This window comes from Scardinius erythrophthalmus, assembly GCF_964197995.2.
Source record: "Scardinius erythrophthalmus genome assembly, chromosome: 15".
Classification (NCBI taxonomy): domain Eukaryota; kingdom Metazoa; phylum Chordata; class Actinopteri; order Cypriniformes; family Leuciscidae; genus Scardinius; species Scardinius erythrophthalmus.
The window spans coordinates 29,712,707-29,727,766 of NC_138235.1; the positions used below are offsets into that span (position 1 = coordinate 29,712,707).

General features: G+C 39.0%; 1 protein-coding gene across 1 annotated transcript; it reads right to left on the reverse strand.

Annotated features, from left to right (window-relative positions):
- Positions 1-1,224: 1,224 nt before the first annotated feature.
- LOC308703211 (uncharacterized protein) lies at positions 1,225-14,467 on the reverse strand (the record flags this gene model as incomplete). Its single annotated transcript, XM_081386533.1, has 11 exons — positions 1,225-1,510; positions 3,289-4,042; positions 4,879-5,098; positions 5,188-5,271; positions 6,319-6,496; positions 6,601-6,736; positions 8,426-8,553; positions 8,645-8,783; positions 9,239-9,294; positions 12,154-12,446; positions 14,252-14,467. The coding sequence occupies 11 exons, from the start codon at positions 14,465-14,467 to the stop codon at positions 1,225-1,227; spliced, it is 2,490 nt and encodes an 829-aa protein (XP_081242659.1).
- Positions 14,468-15,060: the final 593 nt, after the last annotated feature.

Below are 15,060 nucleotides of genomic sequence, written 5' to 3' on the forward strand. Positions count from 1 at the left end.
CAGTAGTAAAGGCCTAGCCTAGGCTACTATTAGTTTTAACTGTAATTATAAAAAATGAAGACAAATCGTTACAAAGGTGTTAAAGCATTCACCCAGTTGTGGGATTTCATTGAGTTGTGAAATCCAATATATATTGTATCCTTTTCAAAACTTCAGAATTGTTCATATAAATATAATAATAATTATATATGTAGCCTATTTACATAAGTGTTACAAAGTGTTTGAGGGTGAGGACACTTTCGCGGGATGATCCTGGTCTTAAACTGACAGTTAATCGGACGTTGCATGAATTAACCAACGCCAGTGTCAGTGTAATGTTCCTGGAGCGCAGTCCGTTTTGTGCGTGGCTGACCCGGTACCTCTAGTGGGACCGCGCCGTCCTGCCCGGGAGTGCGCGCTCAATAATGCATGCACGTCATTAGAAACCGGAGAGGCCCGGTGTATTGCCCTTATTTCCTGGGAAACGCTAGTCAGGACTCGGCCGCACCTCACGTTACACAGAAATCATCTTCGAACATGGGGACGTGTGGCTGTTTTCCCGCCTCGTGCATTAATGGTTGTATTTTTTCATGCAGTTGTAAATTTTGCTAAGTTTTATCTGGGTTACTATTAGCACCGAGCGGTGTCACTTCTGCTTGACCCAGAAGCCCCGGCATTCATATTTTATTCAAACCGGGATTAACGGCGTTTACATCAGTGATGATGAACTCGAGGTTAATAACGGCTCAACACCGCGCGACCTTTCAGTTTCCCATAGCACGTGGGGGTTTGAAGTTCTCGCGCTATTTTATCGCAGACTTGTGCTGTGTTTTGTAATTAAAACGTGTTTGAGATAGTTTGATGTTTTAAATAGTCTGCAAATAACACAGACCATGTTCATTGTCTACATTATATACTGACAGAATGAAAAAAATCGATTTTTTTTCCCCTCACAGAATTGTTTAAAATTAAAAACAAGTCAGGGAACGTCCATTTGTGCAAGTGCGTCACTTTTCAATTCGACTAATGATTTATACATTATCTTTGGCGTTAGGCAAGTTTGGGCTTGTTTAATGCAAGATTGGGCTTGACAGGTGCCTGGTCACCTTGACTCAGTCCACTGAATAAATTGTTAACATTCCTGTAGCTCAAACAGTAAGTGTGTTAAGCTTGAGAAATCTATTCAAGGATATACAAACAACTAATAGTGTGTTCTGTCAAAAAGCAAATCTAAATGTAGGCCTATCACATATTCATTCCCATGGAACTCAGGGTGAAGTGCCTCTTCATCAGTAGGTTGTCGGGCACAGTAAGATACCCCTGTAGCGTCTTTCCAGTTAAGTCACTCAGGTGGTATTTGTTATCTTCTTCTTTGGTGTGTTTAATTAAAGCAGAGACAGATGGGATTGTCTTGGAGGTAATGGTAGCACCCTGGTAATGTCCAGACATTATGTCATTGGTGTATTTGAGGTCAGGCCACTGGTTGGTGATGTATTGCTGGACATGTTCATATACTCTTGGACATGTAAGCCTGCACAGTTCAAATGAATGTCATTGCATTATATAATAAAATAGAAGCGCAAAAATGTTTTTGTTTTTAAATAAATGCAGCTGCCTTTCAATAAAACTGACAAAAAACTTTTAAATGGTTTTGACTCTTTAGGTCAAAGTGGGTATTTTTGTAAAAATGGCTTGAAAAGTAAATTCTGAGAAAAGAACAGCATTTGTTCACAGATGCCACTTGGCTTGATGTGTTGTTACCTAATGCAATCAAATTGAAAAATGTTGGATTATATAATTTCAGGGTGTTTAGTCGTCCTCAAGTTGGGGAACTATGTTGTTACAAGTCTGAGAAGAGGCGCAGACATGCCACACTCACTTCGGATCAATCTCTCTCCAGCACATATCTATACACGCACACACAAAGGCCAAGCCCCCTCAGCACCATATCATGTACCAAAACAAAGTGTTCATAATTCATGAGCTCCTCACCAGTTGAAAAGAGGGAAAGATTCCTTTACATGTTCATTATTCAAAACCCTTCTGTCCATTGGGGAGCAGCCACAACACAGTTGGTCATTTAACAAACAGGCACACCTCAAATACTCAAACATTAGCCTATGTTTACAATTATGCAAGCAGTCCAGAATTGTGTATCTTGTCAATTTATTTGTAACACAAGTTACAAGTTAAAAAAAGGACATACCAAAATTACATTTCCAGATTCCTGAACAATAGTTTTCTACTTCATTGAATTCTAGGCGTCCGGTAAAATACTTCAATTATTTTCCTCAATAAGCTGGCTTATGGATCCTCATCCTTTGGCACCGACTGACATAGTTGAGTGATGCCATTGAGATGCATTCATTCATAAAGCGAGAAACATGATAGGAGCTTAAAACCTACAATGGGCGTCAGTCAAATCCCATCCAGACAATTAAGAGTAGTCAAATTGTCCTGGGACCGGGGGATTAGGGTGGGCAAGGTAATGGGAAGAAGAGATGTTGACTGCTTTTTGAAGCGGATAACAATGTCGGCAATTGTGCCATAATGTTACCACACAAAAAAAAAAAAAAATTGGAGAGAGAGGTACTTATATAGGGTAAGAATTAATAGAACAAAAAAACTAATAGAAATCACCATACTTTTGATTGATTAATCACAGAACATTTCAGACAACTTGTAATACAAAACAGTCTTAATGTACTGTTTAAATACGGAAATGAGTTGTTATCTATTTAAATATGCACTGATTTGCATACATTTCCAAAACAGAAACACTGGATAAAGCCAGATTCAATATAGCCAGATGTCGATATACTGTGGGGATTTTGGATATCTCTTTTTTTAAACACTCCATAAATCATTTTTTAGGAATAAAATGTTATATATATCCACTGTAAAATCTTTTAGAATTAAATGGAAAGTTTGGTGCATGTAAGAGCTACTGAAGTGGAGATGTCTGGCTCAGTGCACCAGAAAAAAAAAACTCATTTAGAGAAAACAGCCTTTAAAGACAAGTATTGTACAGACGCAAATAAACAGAAGTGTAATAAAATAAGCATGTCCAGTAAATGTGTGTTAGATGCTTTCCTTCCACTAGTCTGAAATAAGACACGTTGTGAAAGCAAAAAAGCCCAAAATCTCAAAACTGACCAGTGCATGAAAAAACTAAAGTTTTGCCTGTCTTGTCTTAAAGAAAATGAGAGATAGTTTTGTGGTAATCAATATTAATTCACAAATGCTGTCGAGCAAGCTTAATTTGTATTAAACCCGGAGTACTCCTTTTAAGAAAGCCTCAAATTTCACCCAAAATCCATTCTGAGTATTTCTGTCTTTTTGTCAGATTTGTTTTGTAAAGCGGACGGAAGCATTGGTAGGTTGAGGTCCGTGGCTCGGCGCTGTATAGCCGTTCGCAACTGAATTGAGTTTCTTTTCGCTGTATTACTGGGGATGCCTGTCCCTCCTCCCCCTCCCGTTCCCACGTTCCTCTTCTCCTTTCCATGTCTCAGGTTTTTAATGACGAGAGCTTGTTGTCTTTGAGATGGAAACAGTGGCGGTTTGGACCCATTTACCAAGAAAGACGAGGAGCCTGTGCCAGCCGTTGTGTGCCGCGTCAAGCCTACCCAAGTGACTTTTCTAGGTGCGGATTCTTTAAGCGTCCCAGTGTGTCGTAGTCGCGGTAAAGGGGAGGTTTGTGTGGTGGTTTCCATGGCGCTGAAGTGGCGAGCATTGTAGGTTTTCTCCTCAATGGCCAGTAATAGATCCTTAAAGCGATGTCCCGTTCTGGGAGAAGCCCCTTTCTCTGAGTAGAACGTCTGTAACTTCTCTATCTTGTCATCATGCTGATATTCACAGTCCAGAGACTGATATTTGTCAGAGTAAGCCGGTCTCAGATCATGTGGTTTGATTGGTGTTTTCATTGTCTGGGAGTCTCTAGAGGTGTCTATGGTTACAGTGGCATCACAAGGGGCAGAGTCACAGAGTTTGGTGCCGCTCTCCTCTCTGCAGGAACACTTAGGGGGCGAGACACGAAGCATCTCCTTTTCACCAAACGTTGAGACTAAAATACACACATATACAATTTCGGTCAGCAGAATATGCATTATGTGAATTTCAAAATTAAACAAATGATAATAGCATTGTAGAGTTCAGCAGGAATGAATCTTTAAACCTAGAGAATTAGTGAGCACTTTTGGTTCCATTTTCCCAAAGTCAATGGTTTTTTGAATGGGTTTTTGATTAAATGCCTGAAAAAAGATGTGGTTATCACAAGCTCAAGATATTTTCAAGTTTTATTCTATGAATAAAATACAACAGTAATACCCCACTTGTGGTAGCTAATTGGGACTACAGAGGTTGTGTGGGCCATTAAACGTCATCACGCCGAACAGGTAAACTCATCTACTCACTAGTTGGCTTCCACAGCCTCGATGTGTTTACACTCACACTCTTGCAAACTATTCTATGTCAAACTTGTGTAGTGGTGTAGTTCGTTTATAGCCAAAAGCCCCATTCACTCCAAGAAAGATAAGTATAATGATATCGTTCTGTTTATTTTAAGTGCGTGCTTGTCTGTCACTTTAAATGCTTGAGCTTGTTACAGCTGGATGGATTCTGATTGGCTGTCTATGTTTATCATTCATCAGCCGGATAAAGAGATTCCAGCGGTATCGTTTTTCCGTGCGGTTATTGTTATAGCTTTGGTGTGAACTCTGCTATTCTTTAATATTGAGAACGACCTTAATGATCAAAATGTGTAACTATTCAGAGCTTATTTTATCCAATAATCTAAAATAAAGCCGATGTAAAAAAATGCTAACTTCCGGGTTGGCCTACAAAAATAGATCATCACTGCAACACTCTATAAAAATGATCGTTCCTATAAACGTGCATTACCTTTAGGAATCAGTCCATCATGTGTCTCCACAAGTATGGCAATCTCATTCGCTGTGTCCACAGGCAGTGAGGTGGGGGAATCTGCTCTGTCCAATAGGCTTGGCTGCTTTGGTCTAATGATCTCCGCAGGTCTTTTCATGCCAGTCTGGGCATCTCTGTCCTGTGATTGGCTGCTCTGGGTCTTACTGGCCTGCCTTGAGCTCCTCTCACTCTGAGGAGACTAGAGAAGGAAGAGTGTGTTAAATGTTTTGTGTGTCCATGAGTATTTAAGAAACAAGATGAAATTCTTGATATAGAAGGACAAATCACCTGTTGCTGACTCTTAGCACTTGCATTGCTTCTCCCTCTCGACAAGCCCTTATTCAGAAGATTCCATTCGCTGTTCTCTTCTCTCTGAGGACAATGACTGACATGTTAGCTGTGATCCAAAACTTAAAAGGGGGGTGAAATGCTATTTCATGCATACTGAGTTTTTTACACTGTTAAAGTTGGATTCCCATGCTAAACATGGACAAAGTTTCAAAAATTAAATTGTACGTTTGAAGGAGTATTTCTGTTCCAAAAATGCTCCTTCCGGTTTTTCACAAGTTTCGGAAAGTTTTTTTCGAGTATGGGCATGTGTGACGTCAGATGTAACGGAATTTCCTTATACGGGTCCTAAGGACACTTCTCCCGGAAGAACCGCGGGCGGGCGCGCGCACTCGTAGACCAGAGCAAGAGAGCGAAAGCAGTACGCCCATCAAAGCGCTATGCTCGGCTTTAGGGAAGTCAATGTCACCAAAGAAGTGGGTTTTTGGTTGCCAGGGCAAGACAACCCTGCACAGATTCCCAAAGAACCCAGCGTTAAGGGAGCAGTGGATGGAGTTTGTTTTTTCAGAGCATCAACGGAGGTTGCGCAAGACTGTTTGTTCCCTGCATTTCGACGATGATTGTTTTATAAACAAAGCCCAGATCGACGGATTTGCAGATCGTCTAATGCTTAAGGATCGAGCAGTCACAATGATAAAGGTTCGCGGTCGTGCGTTGGAACCGTGCGGTGAGTAAAACTGCTTCTATTGTCTCTGTGTGTTGTTAGCTCGGCGCGTTACCACACAGCTTTAGCTCCGCCCACACGGCCCGCCTCCAGCCGCTTGTTTTTTTCCGGAAAGACTCGGTACAGCCTATCTTTCGTTTATAAATATAATAAAACTGAAGACTTTTTGGAGATATGAAGGATGCAATACTACTCTATAGGTACTCAAGATTAACAGCAGATTGAGTGAAAATGAGCATTTCACCCCCCCTTTAATAATATGTCAACCAAGGAAGTATCATAGTATCAAGTTTTGACATGTCAAGAAATGCTGATAAATATACTTGTATTTAGGCCAGTATTTAAATACTGATAAGTATTCTCATGTTATGGTCAATAACTGATCAATGGTTGATATATCTTTTTACCTTCATGGTCCTCACAACTTTCTGATGCCTGTTGAGTTTTTTCAGCAGTATATGGTAGCAAGCTAAGATGGCAGACGGCTTGTTACTGATGACAGTGTGGATGATATCAGAAAGACCGTAACCTAAAGATTCAGTCATGTAGTTTAGCACAGCTGAATTTAGATCCTCAGGACGCAGCCTAAAGAAGCAACAAAGAACACACATATACACGTATCAGGAAATGTTAAATGGATTGTGAAGTTGTATCTCATTGTATAGCATTAGATTTCATTTAGCAGGTACCTGTTTTTATGAGTCACAGTATGGAGGGGTCTCTTGGCATAACCCTCATTCAACCATTTATCCTCCATTGCTGCTTTTATTGTTGGCCTTTTTGCTGGGTCTGGTTCCAGCAGAGACAAGACAAACTGTACAGCCGCTAGAAAGAAAAGAAGAGAGAGGACACTGACATCCTGACACTGCTAAAGTAGTCTCAAAACTTTGTTTTAACCTTACACAGAAGATCTCAACACTGATTTGTCAGAGGAGTGAGCGAATGTGTGTGTGTCCGACCCAGACTGAACTTCTCAAGGTTTCTCTTACAGAAGGGCAGATCAGATTCAAGAAGCACTTTGCTCCCCTGTGCCAGCTTCTCAATCTGGGGGGACTCTTCAGATCAGAGTGCCAGTTTGGCACTGCGCTGGCCTTGTGTTGTGTGAGGGTAGTGTTTGTGTCAGTAGACAGTGACGATCACATTTACTCATTCGCTTAGAGTGCCATTACAGACAGCCTCAGGATGTCAACAAAGCACACAAAATTACATACCGTAAGCTTCAATAATAATTCATTTCCACCATAATTTCTGTCAGGACCACTATCATCTAAGATGATTGACAAATAGCATACAGTTTGGATTGGTGGTTTGGTTCTGTTCTGGGCAAGAACTCCCTGCCCAGCGAGTCTATTTTTCTTTTTAATAAACAATGAGCTGGTTCAGAGAAACAGGAGGCAATTCACCATACGTAATGTACAAACTACCTCACGATGATCTAATGTAACCTGCAACGGAATCGGGGAACCCAGCCGGGTTCTGTTCCACTAGCAGACATTTTGCGTCATCATGTTTGTAGTGTATCTATTTTTGTGATTGGTGAATATACTCTGTTATTAATATTCATGAAGATTAATATTAATGTGTCGGGATCAGATGATCTCACAATCTGATTGGGAAGAAGGACACTGCACTTAACACTTTTGATCTTTTCTCTCATTCTCTTTTCTCTTTCTCTCTCTGTGTATCCTGTCCTGATGAAGAATTCACTAGGGATGAATCTTTAACTTTATGCATGTGTGTGCATATACAGTACCGTTCACAAATTTGGGGTACAATTTAAAATAACTTTAATATATTTTAAAATGCACTTCATCCTGTGATGACAAAGCTGAATTTTCAGCATCATTACTCCAGTCTTCAGTGTCACACAATCCTTCAGAAATCATTCTAATATGCTGATTTGCTGCTCAAGAAACATTTCTTATGTTGAAAGCATTGTTCTGCTTAATATTTTTGTGGAAACAGTGATGCATTTTCCAGTATTATTTGATAAATAGAAAGATCAAAAGAACAGAAATCTTTTGTAACATAAGAATTGTCTTTACTGTCACTTGCTGAATAAAAATATCAATGTCTTGAAAAACAACTCTTACTGACGCAAACATTTTGAATGGTAGTGTATATAATGGGGATCAATTTCCACACATAGATGAAATCACCTTCATTGTATGGACCAGCCAATAGTTTCAGGTTAGAGGATAGTAGAAGATAGTAAATGTCAATAAAAAGTTCAATAATAAAGTGAATGGAAAGTCCCCACCATAATTCATAGTTTTGTTGGCAGAAGCCATTTTACACTAACTCCGCCCACCATTGTCTGATTGAACCAGACAAAATTACAAAAGAAATGCCACTGGTAACAGGAGCAGTAGCGTAGAGAGGTGGATGGTGCGCTAGCTTTTTTTATTTTCAATTAGTGTAAAATAGCATTTACTGTATTAAGTGCATAGAACATACTTTGTGTTGCTATTTCCACACAGTGCAAAATGCAATAACCACTGCCATACATTTTACCTTTGCTGATGTCTGACGGTATCACACTGATTTCTCCATTCACCATTTTCAGGTGAAGTTGCTTGATGTTGAAGGGCTCCACCGTAAACGGTAAAGTGCCGGTCAACATGGCAAACATACTCACACCCCTATGCATAAACAGAAACACACAGAGCCGCATTAAAAAGACACCCAAAATCAGCTGGCATTATATGTGATCGGCAGTTCTAGAAGACTCACACAGACCACACGTCCACTTTAGGGCCGTACTTCCTGTGGGCCAGCAGTTCAGGAGCAGCGTAAGCAGGGCTGCCACACTGAGTGTTCAGAAGCTCCAGAGAGAGAGAGTCTGCCTTCAGAGTGTTACTCAGACCAAAGTCTACACACAAACACACTCTCATGTTAGTGGACTTGCATGAATATACAACTGTCCACTGTTTCTGATACAGATCCTGTGAATAGCAGACTGTTTAATAAACTAATTTTCTATTTGGTTTTTGGTTTTTCTTCCTTAGATGTTTTTGTAATTAGACATTCAAGAATAAATCATACAGATTTCAGAAGCCTAAAATGAAATACACGAATAAAAGGATGAAAGAGACATTGGTTGATGCTATTACTTATGATATTTCTCAATGGTAAGTGATAAATTTTGCTAAATGACTAATTGTAAATGTGTGCTTGCATTTGTGTATACTACTGCAACCATATTTATGAGTCATTCTTAGAGGTATTAATGTATTACAGTAAGAAAGCTTTGACAAAACTTTCCTCATATTAAATCATGTACATATACACACTATGTAAAAAAGGCGAGAGGCAAGACACACTCACCAACTATCTTAATGTTGTTGTGCTCATCCAGTAGGAAGTTTTCAATCTTCAAATCCCTATAGTATAAAAACAATATTCAGAGATGGAGGTTAGTTAAAAATAACCCCTACATAACTGGGTGCAAAATTCTGATACCACACTTAAAAATCTGGGTATTTTTTTCCCTTTCAGATTTAAATCTGGAAATAACTTTTTTAGGATTGTGAACACTTGTTACAAGAAAGAAAAAAAAAAAGGTAAGATTTGGCACTATTTCTTGGTCTCCACTCAGGAAAACTGAGCAAAAAACATTCTTGTTTTCATCAGTGTAATTTTAGTATTAATTATATTCAGTACTATTATAGTATTGAATTAGCTTTTATTGTTATATTGTCAATTTTCATTTTAAGGTCTAGTAATTTTGTTATTTGCTTTTGTAATTCTTATTAGTTTTAGTTTTTTAAGTTTAAGTTTTTCATCTAATATTTACATTTTATTTTATTGCAGCTTTATTTTCATTTTTAATAGTTTTAGTTAATGATGATAATATAATGTAATGCAAAATGGATGCATTTTTACTAGTGGTCTCAGACTTTAGGACCCCATCAACTCCCTCCATGACCAGCCAAGAACCTCTAGCAGAACACAAAATGTAATGAAAAATGTAAATTAAAAGGGGATTTGTACTAAAGAACAGACCTACGAGAGTTATTGTTGGTGATATCACAGCTTGGTGGTCCTGGATGTTTAGTCATTCTGCCAAGTTTTTACTTTTACACTCTCCGCTTTCTTTTTCCTTTTATCTTACTCCCTTTCTCCCTTTCTTTCCACTTCATAATAAACACTCGCACTCACTTTGACGACCGCACGCTCCTCACATTTAATATGAAATTATATGAAAAGCCTATAAAAATATCACAGCCCTCAAAGCTATTTTCATTTCCCTCCATTTTTACTGACATGGCTAACATCTCAAAGCTCAATGGGCGGCCTAACGTTCCTTTACACACACACACACACACACACACACACACACACACACACACACACACACACACACACACACACACACACACACACACACACACACACACACACACACACACACTGACACTGTCCCTAAAATGTCCAAAAAAGAAAAGGCTGAAAGACTACTCTGAAAATCTGCCAGTATTAATGTTCTCTGACAGTGTATTAGGGGAAAGCAGTTTGACTGAGCTTTTTGTGGGTATTATTAGTGTGTACAGAGAGGTCAGCAAAAACAGGCTTAAAATCATAAAGAGAGTGTTTGTGGAGCCAGTTGATAAAATAGTTTGATTTTGGGCTGATTAATCTCATTTGAAGTGGTTGAACTTTTGAACTGAAATGGACATGAACCCACATGCATTTGGTTACCATGGGGACTGTATCTGTTGACTAACGCGGCGGGTAGTCAAGTGTGTGTGTGTGTATGGCGTGTAGGTTGATGTACGTCCTTTGATCCTTGACATACTCTAAAAAAGACTCTTTACTGAGTGGATTGTGTGTGACATAGACCTCAGCATTATGAAGCTTCATCCTGGGACTCCATTAGTAAGGAAGTCAGTGAATGATGTGTTAACCATAGTGGCTCTGGCTGATGATGTCATGAGAAGCTAATGACATTCCCACTCTTGCCTCAATTAGGCTTCACTGGCAGACCAAAGAACTGCACGCACACACATACTGTATACACATTTACTTGTTTAAATCAGGACATCCTTTAGACTAGGTTTTTTTTTTTTTTTTTACTCTATCCCTACCCCTAAAACAACAAAATGTGTTTTTAAAATAAATGTAATAATTTTTTTATTTGATCATTTTAGATATATTTATACTTTTTCATATTGGAATAGAAATTTTACACTAAATATTAAATTCATAAAATTTTTAACTTTTAAATTTTAAATTAGATTTTAAATTAAATTTTAAATTAGATTTTTTATATAATTTGTATTATTAATCATTTATTGGTTTAGTGATCTGATATAATTGATCAAATACAAAATGTATCCACAAACTACAGCTAATTAAACCCACACATGTTCACTTGCTCTTTGATTTCATCTATTTTCAGACACACTTTTTATTTTAAAAAAAAATGGTAGCACTTTATTTTACAGTCCTGTTCCCCATGTACTGTTATTGGGGTATAATGTTATTATAGTTATTACAATAGCTGGGTAATAATAACTAAGTACTAACCCTGAACCTACCCCTAAACCTAACCTTAATCATGTAATTAGTTACCTTATATTAACCACTTTCTTATTTAAGTACACTGTAAGTACACGTAAGTGCACGTACTGTAAAATAAAGTGCAACCAAAAAACTATATAAGACTCTAAGGCCCGGTTTCACAGACAGGGCTAAGATTAAGCCAGGATTAGGCCTTAGTTCATTTAAGCCATTTAGCTGTTATAAACTTGCCTTTAAAAAAAACATTACTGGTGTGCATCTTGAGACAAAACAATGGCACTGAAATATTTTGAGATATGTCAGTGCAAGTTGCTTTAAGTTAAAACAGCTCAAACATGCACTTTAGTCTGGGAACTAGGCTTAAGCCTTGTCTGTGAAACGGGGTAAAATTAAAATAATTTACAAATTGCATTTTTTTTTTTTATTGATAATGTGTCCTCACACTATAACCAAGCACACCGCCAAACACATACGCTTGCTCTTTGATTTCATCCATTTTCACACACTTCTCTCATCTATGACACAGCACTTCATTATTTTAGGCTTTTATAGACTAGAATCCGCTCTACGGCATAACACCCTCTCAGCGTTTTCCTTTCTTTTTCTTTCTCATTCCACCCCATTATCCCTAACACTCCATATGATCTCTACACTTCATTTCGTGGGTGTAATTTTGTCATTTAACAGGTCCTGTCAGTATCGGTGTGTGTGCTGATTACCTGTGAACTATCCCGTGTCGGTGCAGGTGTTCCACTGCAGACAGTATCTGGCGGGTGTACCTGCGGACCTCCCTCTCCTCCAGCCGCTTGCGTTCACAGATTCGGTCCATGAGGTCTCCTCCTCCGCACAGCTCCATAGCCATGTAGTAGCAGTTCTCCGTCTCCAACGTCTCCAGCAGCAAGACGATGTTGGGGTGGCGGATCAGCTGGTGAATCCGGGGTTCACGCTTCATGTTTTTTAAAACGTATGAATCCTGACGAGCCTTCTTCTTGTCTATCACCTTGATCGCCACCTGCAGAAACAGAGAGCAATTATTATTATTAAGGTTTTTCTAGTAAAAATTATTAGAAGAAATAATAATGTAAGAGGACAGTTTAGTCTTAGAAGTACTTAAAGGGATAGTTCACCCAAAAATGAAAATTCTGTCATCATTTACTCTCCCTCAAGTTGTTCCAAACCTGTATGATTTCCTTTCTTCTGCTAAACACAAAAGAAGATATTTTAAAGAAGGTTGGTAATTAAACAGTTGCTGGTCCCCATTGACATCCATAGTATTTTTTTTTCCTACTATGGAAGTCAATGGGGTCCATCAGTCGTTTGGTTACCGACTTTCTTCAAAATATCTTCTTTTGTGTTCAGCAGAAGAAAGAAAGTCATACAGATTTGAAACAACTTGAGGGTGAGTAAATGATGACAGAATTTTCATTTTTGGGTGAACAATCCCTTTAAGATATCCTGTAAGAAATTGTGTGTAAGAAGTCTTTAATTTAACTTCACAGCTGTTTCTCCGTAAATTCCTTGAGGGGGCGGGGGGGGGGGGGATCAAGAGATCTCACTTGATTTTTATTTTCTACAAGACAATATTGTGTAAAGAAAACTTATAAAACTGGTTTAAGTGAGTTTCCCGACGCCGTCCATAGCACAGCGTACACTATAGCTCACAGTCCCTCTCTTTAGGAACTCCATGATAATAATTTACATTCTAAAATTCTAGGATTGTGCTTGGGGTGATGTATGCTTACGCATCACCACGGCAACCTGTGTAGGTAAACAGAGTGGTCAGGAAGGGCTCAGTGATGTGAATAAGAGCTGGTAACATTCACACGCACACAGGCCACATTTACTGACCCGTGAAAGCTCAGGTCACCACAGTGAGGAGAGGAGGCCAGATTGAGCTAAAAACTCTCTCTCTCTCTCTCTCTCTCTCTCTCTCTCTCTCTCTCTGTTTGTCTGTGTCATGATGAACCCGGAAGTTTTCAAATGACCAAAAATGTACTCATTACTGATATACTGTTAATATTATATATTTATTTATAAATGATCAAATGTATATGTAAACCTACATTACATTCATACGCAAATACATTCACATGAAAAATAGATTTTTCACTCAAGTTCTATTAAAGCTGATGTGAAATGTTTTACAACGCAAAAATTGTAAAATAAAATTTCAAATCACTAAAACAGTGATGATCTAAAGTACCACTATATCATTACCATCTAGTAATACGTCTGCAGACAAAATACAGGTAACATCTTACAGTAGGGTTACATTAGTTAACGTGAACTAATAATGAATTCTTCTAAAGCATTTATTAATCTTAGTTCATGTTAATTTATAATATTAATCATAATATAATATTATTTAATGGACCCGAGTTATCATGAACAAACAATGAAATTATTTTTTTAACTAATGTAAACGAAGATTAATAAATACTGTAACTAACATTCACTAACAATGAGCAATACATTTGTTAGTGCATTAACTAATGGGACCTTACTGTAAAATGTTACCAAACTAGTTAGCATGAATAAAAATCACTAGCCAACACACAATTCATGGTCATCCCACTAAACATAAAGTGCCATTAAATGTTTCCGTCAGTGTGAGTGTGTTTGTGTGAATGGATTATTACTGCGGTGCGTGTCAGAGATTAGGAAAGACGGAGTCGCTATGAAAGCTGAGACAGAGAGACAGCATGAAAAATGGATGACAACCCTTCAGCGCACTGATGACTGACACCATTAGTGTGTGACACTGTGCCTTTGATTGACAGGCGTCTGCGTGTAAGAGACTGGGTGTGTGCCTGTTACCTTCTCTCCTGTGCTGATGTGCATCCCCAGCATAACTTTGGCGAACGAGCCCTTGTTGATCATTTTGCCCACCAGGTAGCTGCCCACACGCTTAGTGTGAGGAAAGTTTTGGAGCAGGTCGCGGGGCACTTTTCCAAGACAGGGAGGTGCCGCCTGCTCCAGCTCCCCTGAATCTGTCATGCTCCCATCCAGAGATGACTTCAGTGCAGCCGGCATGATGCCAGTAATGCCCGTCTGCTAGCAGATCCACAGGGTGACACCGAGCGGACAGGTAGAGGATGGAGGAAAACCGGTTGGCAAGGGAGGAAGGGCATGAGTGATGGAGGCTGGTCTCATTGGTTCTTCTTTAGATGTTGGTGTTGCTCTGTCCTGTTAAGAAGGAGAATATCCACTCTTCGCTCCTCTCGTGTGTTTTTTCTTTAGTCCTGATAGTGATCCATAATCACATGTCCTGTGTTGGGACCAGGTACCTGTCTTTTACTCGTCTCTAGCCTCAGATCTACCTCTCTTTATCTGTTTTTTTTCATCTAGACTGTCTCTTTTCGGTCCAACGGAAGGTTCTTCTGTCAGTCTGGTTAGTTCATGCACTCTTATCTTTGTGTGTGTATGTGTGTGTGTGTGTGTGTGCGCCTGGTAGATAATTAACTGTATCTGGTCTCAGGTTGATGCTGTGAGCCTAGCGTAGTGAGAGGACACACTACACCGTAATGACCCCCCACCTACACGCACGCAGAGGAACGCAACCTGAAAAACACAGCTCCCAAAAAATGACATTGCAGAGTTTTAATGTATATTATAAGTGCATAAGA